Raw genomic sequence first — 11,348 nt, forward strand, 5'->3', positions numbered from 1 at the left:
AAGTTTTATCGGATAGTTTTACTGTAGAAGTTGAAGGTTGTGTTGCTATCGCCGTTAGATGTTACACACTGTTAAAAGAAACGTGCAGATTGTGTTGTCGCTAACGCTGCATGGGTTTTGTGCTTTTTTTGACCTAGTGAAAGTTGAAAGTTGGATTTGAACCAACTTCCCTCTCTCTCTGTCACTGTCTCAGTCACACGCCGAAGTCCAAACTCTATCAGGAAACTCGCAACATTCCCATTTCCTTCTGGTCCCGGAGAGAAACAATGCCGCATTCTGATTATGATTTGCGTAGTTAGGTTAAAAATAACAAGGGTATATAAAGAGAGGAGAAGGCGAGGAACTCCGGCCACAACATAGATTTTTGGCTCAGCTCTCGGAGCTCCCTCGCACAAGTTCACACAAGCTAACGCACTTTCTGTCCTCTCAGCAATCGCCTGCAATAAATACAAATAAAAGGCTTTGGCTGCAAATTATTGTGACTTTATCAAATATACACTGGCGCCTGTTATTTACCATCAGGTCGCGGTATGGAAATGAACATTTAATCTGTATTTAAGAAATTCTGTTTACAAACAGCATTTTCATTATGTTTACTGTATATGGGATCTATTCATTCTTTAAACATTCACGATGACCTTCAAAAGGCCAGTGATAGCCCAAATGAGGACGGTAAATATATTAACAAATGTAATAAATGTAAACGTTAGCTCTAGGTTTGCTGAACCCAGTTTAAATGGATAAAATTAAGGATCAGTATTAAACAAGAGCACACTCCCTAAGCCACTTCATTCCAAAGTAGATATAATATATTTTTTAAATCGTTATGTTCTACAGATCTGAAGTATAACCGCTTTCAGGGCAATAATAAATGGACCTTATTTAGCTTTCTAATCCTGGGATCACATTCTCAGATTCACCTCCAAGCGAAATCAGAATACTACCATCAAATCTCGATCATTCTAGTTATCCTAACATAAAGGGAAATTAGAGCACTGAATAAAGTTTGACACATCTGAAAGGTGGGGGGGGGGGGGGGGTCATTTATTTTTGCTTTTCAGTATAGTTTCCCATATAGTCGACAGTATTTCCAAGCTAACAAACTCTTACAGCCTGGCCCTCATCTTCAACTCTTGCCCTGATAAGATTCTTTGGGTCCACTTGGGGAACTGTCAAATCCCAGATAAGGATAAATGTCTTCAAGGTTAAGAATCACTTTTTTTGTATTTTCGATTTCTCCATAAACGTTACCGGAATGAACTCGCCCTGGAGCAGATTAGATCGAATAGTACATTGCAAGTAATAATAATAATCACATTTTAGAACTCTTTATTACCGGATTGACGATCGGTTGTTTCACTGACAGAGCGTTAGGTCGCACATTGATCTGATAATTGTAATTTCCTGGCTTATCATATTTATGTTATTAGGTTAAGCACCGATACAGGTACCAGTTTAGTTAAAATTCCCCCAACCACCCCCAGCACCCCCAAACATACACACCCTTTACCCCACCATAACCACCATCCCCGAGCTGACAAAACAGCTAACAAGTTTCCCAACACCCAGTCATAGAATGCAATGATTTGTGAGAGCAGGCATTGACGTCTGGACTTTGTGTGTGTGCCTGTGTAGGGGTGTTTGTGTATGTGTCTGTGTTGGGGTGTTTGTGTGTGTGTCTATGTTGGGGTGTTTGTGTGTATCTGTGATGTGGTGTTTGTGAATGAGTTTCTCTGTGTGTGTTTGTGCGTGTATGTGTCTGTGTTGGGGTGTTTGTGTGTGAGTTTCTGTACCTGTGTGTGTCTGTATTAAGTGTAGTCAATAAGCCTAGTCCTAGTTCTGCAGTGTTACACGTGTCAAATACCTTTGTTGTATCACGATTGAAGACTAAGTTACTGTACCAAATTCGACAAGTTGTCGAAAAATTCGACCAATTATTTATTTAAATGATAAATATCTGAGTTTATGATCTATTAGCCTGTAGAATCTTTATTGACAGTCTCACATGCCGGGGGTGAATTGATTCCTTTCAAATTATATACACATCGAACTGCAGTAAAATGTGTCATAATTTGTGTTTACTCGTTTTGCAACCAGTCTGTCTCGTACTAAGTGAGCTTGAGGATTTTCTTACACTGTAAACGAAAATTGTAAATTTTCAAATAAAGCGGGTTCGTGAATTGTCATAAAAGAGCTGTGATTTCTTTTTGAAGTGATCTTCTGATTTGTTTCATCCCATAAGTTAGTCTCAAACCCCTTCAAGGTTTTCCATGGTTCCCCGTCAGTGAGCAGGGTACAACCTCAAACTTTGCTCACAGTTTCGAATTTAGATCTGGGGAAAGCTTCTCACTTTAAGGAAAAATATTGTCGGCTCCCTTCCTCAAACCACAGATCATTTTATGTGGTTTGAAATGAAATTGGACTTCATTGAAAAGACCACATTCCGCATGGAGGACGTCATTAAAATTAATAAATATATAATAACAAAAAACTGCGGCTGCTGGAAATCCAAAACAAAAACAGAATTACCTGGAAAAACTCAGCAGGTCTGACAGCATCGGCGGAGAAGGAAAAAGTTGACGTTTGGAGTCCTCATGACCCTTCAACAGAACTAGGTGAATCCAAGGAGAGGGGTGAAATATAAGCTGGTTTAAGGTGTGTGGGGGGGGGGGGGGGGGGGTGGGGGGGTGGCGGGGGTTGGGTGTGGAGAGAGAATTGGAGGGGGGTGGTGTGGTTGTAGGGACAAGCAAGCAGTGATAGGAGCAGATCATCAAAAGATGTCACAGACAAAAGAACAAAAGAACACAGAGGTGTTGAAGTTGGTGATATTATCTAAACGAATGTGCTAATTAAGAATGAATGGTAGGGCACTCAAGGTATAGCTCTAGTGGGGGTGGGGGGAGCATAAAAGATTTAAAAAATATTTAAAAATAATGGAAATAGGTGGGAAAAGAAAAATCTATATAAATTATTGGAAAAAAAAACAAAAGGAAGGGGGAAGAAACAGAAAGGGGGTGGGGATGGAGGAGGGAGTTCAAGACCTAAAGTTGTTGAATTCAGTATTCACGTTTGCTGCAACATGCACCGTGGGAAGAGATGTCGAGGCAAATCTTTAGAAATCAGCGAATACTTCACATAATGATTTAGGTACCTCGAAATACAATGAGGGCAAACGTAATTCTAGTGCTGAACTGCACTGTACTGACACAGACAATATGCATTGTGCTGCTGAACATAGATACCATGTAACAAAGCAAACACTTTGTCATTAGTCAATTTGTAGCATTATTTTCGCAAAACAAACAACACGGGTTTATTTCACCACAACAACTTGATTTTCTTTAAATGGAAATCCTAAAATTCGTAGATCTTATTAACTTCAAATAATGTTTCTCTTTATTAAAGAGTATTTGGTGAGAAGAGGGATGTTGAAATTAATATATAATTGGTTACATCGATGAAAGACACGTATAGTTAAAATGTGAACAGGGCACAGCCACATTAAGTTAATCCGCTACATTATTCTTATCCCTTATTGCCAGAGTTAATCTACAATAAAGGAGAAAGTCAAAATATTTCGTAAGGCAGATCTCACAAATACACTTGACTTCTTACTTGCCACATTGAAAGCAGGCTGCGAATTCTGAGAAACATTATTCTGTGGTCGTATCATTGTAAAACTGAGAAAGACTTTACTCTTTTATTGGATTTTTTTTTTACCCTCTAAAGTCTGTTTATTTACTTTTGCTTCCTGGTTGTTTTTATTGCTGCCATTAATTCTGACACTGCATTGTGTCCATCCCATTTACATGGTAAATATATATAAAATGAGAAATGTCTGTTCGAGAGATAGCGTCATCCTTCCGGGAAGGGTCGATGTGTGCGCGTTTCTAGCCTTGCTACGTTTCTCTGCCTTGTCTACTCTGAGAATAATCAGTACAATTCCAAGCTCCCCCAAGATATTCCCCACAATGTTCAAACAGTGACTATATGTTACTTTCGTTTGATTATAATAACACGGGATATGCATTTTCCTTGTTAACATCGAGAACAAAAAAAAGACAAAATATATTATTTAATACAACGAGTTGATATGCATTGTAAGTTCTATTTAATCGAGTATGAAGCTAGGCGTGAACGCAAGAAAACCTCTTGACTGGACTGCTTCCACCTAAAGTGTTTGGAATATTCCCATTTAAAGAAATGCACCCGGGAAAAGAGGTTTCGGGGGCAGAAATCGAATTGATCTGAGAAGACATTTCTTGTACCATCTTGTCAAAGGCTACTCAGTAGCCACGATTTCTGAAAAATGCGCTGCCTTCCTGCAACAGGTGTGTGTGTGAGAGAGAGTGTGTGTATGGGTGTGAGAACGAGTGAGTGTGAGAATTCGTGTGTGTGTATGTGTGGGCGTGAGTGAGAGTGTGAGAATGTGTGTGTGTTTGAGAGAGTGTGTATTGGTGAGTATGTGTATGAGTGTGAGAACGTGTGTGTATCTGAGTATGTGTGAGAGTGAGAATGTGTGTATGTGCGAGTGTGTATGTATGAGTGTGAGAATGTGTATGTGTGCGTGTGAGAATGTTGGTTTGTGAATTTGAGTGTGTTACACACCGTATGAATAATATGCTGGAGGGTAGATCCTGTCCGTCCGTATTGAAATCAGTCCCACAATAAAAGTTTAGTTTGGTAGACTGAAGCTGACCCGCACAAAGGCGAACACAAATATTACAGGTATTGTTTTAAAAAGTTATATATTGCCACTCGTTTGACTTTCTTGTGCCTGAGTGTCGGGGTGAGGGTGGAATTAAAATATAACAAAAAAAATACCTTGAATTGATTAGATATACATTTTAAAAACTAAATGTATTGGGCGTTTGCATCAGGACACCTCGTTCCAGCTGCCAGCTGAAATCTGCCTGTGAAGGTGTTTGAAGGTATTGTCACGAAAAGATCTTGGATTTTCACCTGCGGGCCTCACACAGAAGCTGACTCCAGCAGAAACTAGCTCGCTGGTGTTGGGTTTTTGCGGCCAGTCCAGCGGTTTCAATAACCCTGGAACAAGGCAACCGCGTTTCTGGGTGGACTCACTCTCCGCTTCCCCGCAAAACCCCTTTTATACCAATACTAAATTTAGATCACGTCAGCGTTACTGCTTGCCTCGCTTTCTGTGACATTAGCGACACCATTGGACAAATTTATAACTTTTTAAAAAAAAAGAAAAAACAAACAGCTTTAACTCCTCATGCACCAATGACAGGCTGTCGGGAGGAAAGAGCCAATCATGATGGTGCTCCTCCGCCTACCACTTCAGGTGCTTCATTTTTATAAACCAAAATCCCACCAATTAGATTGCGGAAGGTCATATGAAGCTTTTTTTTTTGGAGTTGGCCACGCGGGATTGGATGATTTCTAATTAGCTACCATCACACTTATTAATATTGATGAGTCTCACGGCCAATCAGATAGCGGAGAGAGTATTAACAAGCCCCACTCCCAGAGTTGGAGAAACAGTTCTGAACTGATTACTGGGATAGAAACTTCTTACCACACACTCACAACCTGAAACTGTTTTACTCCTTGGAATTAAGAATCAGAAGCCAGTTTATTTCTACTTGCCCCTTGTTGTGAAGGCATTCTTCAGGCAAGGAAGCAGCAATGGCCCTGGCAGACACTATGCTTCCTTCAATTGCTACCTTTGCCAGTCATGAGACGTTGGTGCAAAAACAAACTGAGATCATCAATGTAAGTGTTACAAACCTGGCGGCTTATTTGCGTCTCCGTGTAAAATGTGTTTTACTTTCCTCTGGCTCGTGCGGAACTCTTATTTTAAAATTCATCAAGTTGCATCTAGTTTCTTAAACTTTCTTTATTCCGTAGATCGTGATAGTTTCCGGAGCTAAAACAAGGCTTTCAATTGTTACATTCCTTCAATTGCTTTCAATGATCAGTTTTTCCAGCCATTTTCTGTTTTTATTTCAATAATTAACATCTTCCACAACCTGCTAACCTGTCAACTTTTACTAACTTGCGACTTATGCATTGTTGCATTGCAATGAATCTAAATATCGCTCGCTGCGGACTCTTTCCCTGTCTTCAACAGCTAAATCTTTGGCATTCAAAACAGTGTGTACCTGTCTATTTCCGTCTTTAACTTCTAAGTGCAGTTTAATCTTTATAGGTGTTGCGTGCAGCTCTTTGTGTAAGGTATAAGTCACTCGGCAGCATCTCCCACTGACAGCAGTGAGGTGTTGAAAGGCTAATTCTGAAATCAGCCTTTTAAAAAAATCCTCCCGGTAGAATGATCCGTGTAAGACGGATGTGTCATCCGCTGCAAGTTCCTAAAGATCACTAACGGAGTTAAAAAAGGAACGAAATATTTTAGTCTCTGACTTTTGCTGGGGCTCTGAGTGTTAAAGCGAATTAACATAAGGAATGTAGCAGATTGACTGGGAGGGAGAACATGAATCGGGTGAGTTATGACAGTCATGTTTCTCCGCTCCTGTGAAGCGACTATACAAATTAAAAAAAACCCGGCTCTTTGAAGAAGACCAAACTGGTTCGGCGAGTTTGGTGAGTTCGGAGCATCACACCATTCCGTTCGGGAGTTTCTTTGACAAACATTAAGTGGAAGAGCTGCCCTCTTGATAGTACAGCCCTACTTTTATTTTAACCATCTCTAATTCTCTCAATTTTATTTGTTCCAATAGAGATGGAAGGTTGAGGAGCCCATCTCCAAGTGTGTCTACCAGATAAGGCCGGTCAACAGCGCTGCCTTCAACTCACTTGAGAACCCGTCTGTCAAGAAAGAAGACGACGAGTTGGGAAAATTCGTGGATTTGGAGTTTATTTTGTCCAATACGATGGGTTCGGAGAACCGGAGCGCGGGAGGGCACCATTCAACCTACCCTCTGCCCGAGACCCCGGAGAGCTGCAGCACCGTGTATGACAGCGATGGCTCCTACCCTCCCTCCAGTAACTATGGGAACAACAGTTTCGCAGGGAGCCCAAACCAGAGCCTGGTCGCTGAACTGCTCACCCCGGATTTGCCAACCACCTTTTCAGGCGGCTGTGAACTCAGTCAGGGCTTCAGCATCAAGGCTGCCATGGAGAGTACAGAGTATACAGAGCTGAGATCTCCCAACATGGGTAACGCTATCCAAAGATCCATCCCGATGGACCATATTCACCACATGGGACATAAAATCAAGAGAGAGCCCCAATCAGGCCAGTCCTGTATGCTTGCGGGATCTCCTTCAGAGTGCATGGGACCAATGATGGACCAAAAACCCAGTCTGCCTCCTCTGCACCATCAGCAGCAGCAAATGCACCGCCATAGCTTCGGGCATCACAGAGTCGCCCATTCAATGCCTTCGGGCCAAATAGTGACCAAGGATTGCCAGCCAATGCCAGATATGCACCGCCGCTCGCACATGCCTGTGCCACAACAGTACCAGATAGCCAGCGCCTACCCGCCGCACTATGCCCACCAAGTGCCCGCGCAGTTTCACGGACAGTTCAATGTCTACCGAGATCCTCTGAAGATCCCCGCAGGCATGCACGGGATGATGCTGACCCCGCCGTCTTCGCCTCTCGACTTATTTTCACCTGTGGGCATGCCGGATGACAGTAAACCCAAGAGGGGCCGGCGGTCGTGGGCGAGGAAACGCACAGCCACTCACAACTGCGAGTTCCCGGGCTGCGGCAAGATGTACACCAAGAGTTCCCACCTCAAGGCGCACATGAGGACCCACACAGGTGAGTAACTCCAAGCAGGAGTCGAAACCCCCTCTCGGACACTTTGCGGTTCTTAAAGATACGACGTTATACGAAATATAACTGCAAAAACAGATTTAAGACTTCTCGAGTTATCTTTCTACAAAGTTTCCCAACTTAATCACATGTGCACAGTATGAAACAGAACAAGTGCGTGTGGTGTCAACTGCACGGAAAGATAAGGCACGGTGGGGGGAGGGGGGGGGTGTTTAATTAAAGCATTTATTGAGCGAAGTGACCACAATGGCTTATGGAGGAATAAGATAAATGTTTACACAAACTTCAGTGTTTTTTTAAATGCCGCCAATGTTTTGGAAATTTGGCCCCAACTAACTCCTTTTTTTTTATCTCTCTCCCTCTGTCTCTCCAGGTGAGAAGCCTTATCATTGCAACTGGGAAGGCTGTGGCTGGAAATTCGCTCGGTCCGACGAATTAACTCGCCACTATCGCAAACACACCGGCCACCGTCCCTTCCAGTGTCACCTCTGTGAGAGGGCGTTCTCCAGATCTGACCACCTTGCCTTACACATGAAGAGGCACATGTAAACAGCGAGGGCAAACTTGGGCACACTATTTATACAGATCAAATTATTTACAATATTTTGATACTGGGTAATGACTAATTTATGTATATAAAGGATCTTTTAAAAAAAGTAGCACTAAATTATTACTCAGTATTTAAAGAGAGAGAGAAAAACTCTTGTCACCCTGATATGTCTTCCAGAGAAAAAAGTATTACAACTGAAGACAATAAACTCAGCTGGAGGGGGGAAGGGTGGGGGAGGCTTTATGCAACAGAAACAGGGCCGGACCCAGTTGTACATTAAATGTATATATAGCCTATATTGTTTGGGTTAAAACTGAATTCGCAAGCAGAACTAAATGAAGCAAAGGTATACTTTAAGTCCAAGCCGTATTGTTGTAGAATTGTTTGTACAGGAGTTTATTTGCTACACGGACACTCACTTAACAAGAGACAAGCTAAATGAAAATACATTTGTTTTGAACCTTGTTTTGCTTGGAAGTGGAGGGCGTTGGTTCAAACTGGCACTAATGTTTTCATGATAAAATAGACCAGGTACTGCCTCGGATGAAGTTGTTGACCTCTTTTTCTCTATTTTTGTTTTTGGTTAGTTTGCATTGTATAAAGAGAACGCAGCAGCTCCCTTTTTTAAATATACTTGAAAAACTTTCTAACGTAAATACAGCCACACAAAAAAATTAAAGTTCTCAAAGTATGACTCACTTCATTGTCTCGACATAAATTGAAGAGGACGTGTTCTATGCAGATAGTGTTGAAAGAAGTGTTCAAAGTGCAATATTTTTTTGTTTCCTTTGTAATCGGGGTTCTAATGTTAACACCGAGTTATCTAAACACTGGAACTAACTGCTGTTTTATTGATGGGAGGTTCTTGGTGATCTAGTGCCAGCAATTAAGACATCATCACCGTGAACCTCCAATGCATTCTTTATATTCGTGTTTTGATTATATATAAATATATATATTATGAATAAAGTATTAAAAACACATTTGCTGTGCGCTTTTTTTTTTGGTTTGTTTTGACCAAGGGGGCAAATATTCCAAACGTTTTGATCAGTTTGGCGATTCACTTTTCTCTTGAAGATTCGCTCCAGTGCAATTTATTTCATAGTAGTACCTGGACCCGATTCACATCGTCTCACCCCTGCCACGTCGTTATGCCAGTTCTAAAACATCCAACAGCGCTCACTGTCTATGAAAACATTTAAATATGTATATAATTGACTGTTTCCGTCAAGCCATGAAGGATTTCTGACCACTGCGAATTCCTATTTCAGTATTTAGGTGCAACGATTACTTTGAGCAGTTCCACAGATCTAGGCGCCGAGACACTTGTCCCAAACTCAGCATGATCTGTATCGCAACGAAAGGGGTGGCAACTCAGCATTTTGCCGAAGAGGCGACCCAGAGGTGATTCCACACCACCCCCTCCCCCATTGTTTAACAGGTTTAATTTGACCGGTTCGATGGGAGGTGTGACAGAAAGACAGAAATACTTGTAGTTAGAATAGTTAGAAGTAAGCCGCACGACAATTATAAATCTTTTTTTCAGATTCTGTGGTATTTATTTCTCCGAAGTAGCTAGACAGGGATTGATGTCTCAGGTTCCTCTTGGTGGTGAAAAACTTCGGTGCGCCTTTGACCTGAAGTGTAGCGGGTGTCTTAAACAGTTTACGAATTAACCATACTCATTTTATAAACAAGGACAGAGCGTGGTGAGAGAATGGGTTCACGCATTATCTTTTGGCGGGTAACTTCTAAATTTGCAGTGTAGTTTGATGGGGTGAATATCTTTAACCGCTGGCAGGGAAGATCTTAGGTGGAATAAATATTCTCGGGCAAATTCAACTTAGTTATTATCACGCACGGGACCATAACAGGACGGCGTGTACAATTCAATACAAATTGCCAGCAAAGTGCTCAAACATTTGTGCGGCGTTTGTTAAATCCATTCTGCCTCAGTAAGGGCGCTGTTCAGAGGTTTTAATAAAAACAGGGATTGTTGGCCAGTCTTGAGAGTGCTGCATGCTGAGATTCAGCACTGCTCTGGTGCTGAAGGGAGAATTCCTTTAAAGAAAGCGGGTACCCGTTTTTCCCTTCATAATTGATAACCCCAGAATTCACAAGTCTTATGCCTCTGTAATTTTGTTAGCAGGTCATCAGATACAGCAAAAAAGGAAAGGGAAATTCATGGGTTTGTGCAAAGTACAGAAAGAGGTCTTCCACTCTCTATCACCAATCCTCACCTTCCCAAATTGTTATCCATTACTCACACAGCAAATGACCACAGTATTAATTATTTTAAAAGCACAAAAGAACCTTGAGCATAAAAACACTCACATTGTGCTCAATTCAGTATCCGCTGTGGCAAACTTATTAGCACTTCTGTCCTCTAATGTCAGAAGGTCATAGATTCACAGGACCGAGATTTCATTATAATAGAGATAAAAACAAAAAACTGTGGATGCTGGAAATCCAAAACAAAAACAGAAATACTTGGAAAAACTCAGCAGGTCTGGCAGCATCGGTGGAGAAGAACAAAGCCCCAACCACTTCCCCTTCACCATGGACGTCCAATCCTTCTACACCTCCATCCCCCACCAGGATGGTCTGAGAGCGTTAAGCTTCTTCCTCGAACAGAGGCCCGAACAATCCCCATCCACCACTACTCTCTGTCTGGCTGAACTTGTTCTCACGCTGAACAATTTCTCCTTTAACTCCTCTCACTTCCTCCAAATAAAAGGTGTGGCTATGGGTACCCGTATGGGCCCCAGCTATGCCTGTCTCTTTATGGGGTATGTGGAACATTCCTTGTTCCAGTCCTACTCCGGCCCCCTTCCACAACTCTTTCTCTGGTACATCGATGATTACTTCGGTGCTGCTTCATGCTTTCATCGGGACCTGAAAAAATTTATTAATTTTGCTTCCAATCTCCACCCCTCCATCATTTTCACATGCTCCATCTCTGACATTTCCTTTCCCTTCCTTGACCTCTCTGTCTCAATCTCTGGTGATAGACTGTCCACCAATATCCATT

General features: G+C 41.9%; 1 protein-coding gene across 1 annotated transcript; it reads left to right on the forward strand.

The window, feature by feature from the left end:
• Positions 1 to 5,475: 5,475 nt before the first annotated feature.
• Positions 5,476 to 9,298, forward strand: klf17 (Kruppel-like factor 17). Its single transcript, XM_041207765.1, has 3 exons — positions 5,476 to 5,739; positions 6,705 to 7,752; positions 8,141 to 9,298. Exons 1-3 carry the CDS (start codon positions 5,653 to 5,655, stop codon positions 8,314 to 8,316), a joined length of 1,311 nt encoding a protein of 436 aa, XP_041063699.1. The 5' UTR covers positions 5,476 to 5,652; the 3' UTR covers positions 8,317 to 9,298.
• The last annotated feature ends 2,050 nt before the right edge of the window (positions 9,299 to 11,348 follow it).

The sequence above is a fragment of the Carcharodon carcharias genome, chromosome 16, assembly GCF_017639515.1.
Source record: "Carcharodon carcharias isolate sCarCar2 chromosome 16, sCarCar2.pri, whole genome shotgun sequence".
In the NCBI taxonomy this organism is placed as follows: Eukaryota; Metazoa; Chordata; class Chondrichthyes; order Lamniformes; family Lamnidae; genus Carcharodon; species Carcharodon carcharias.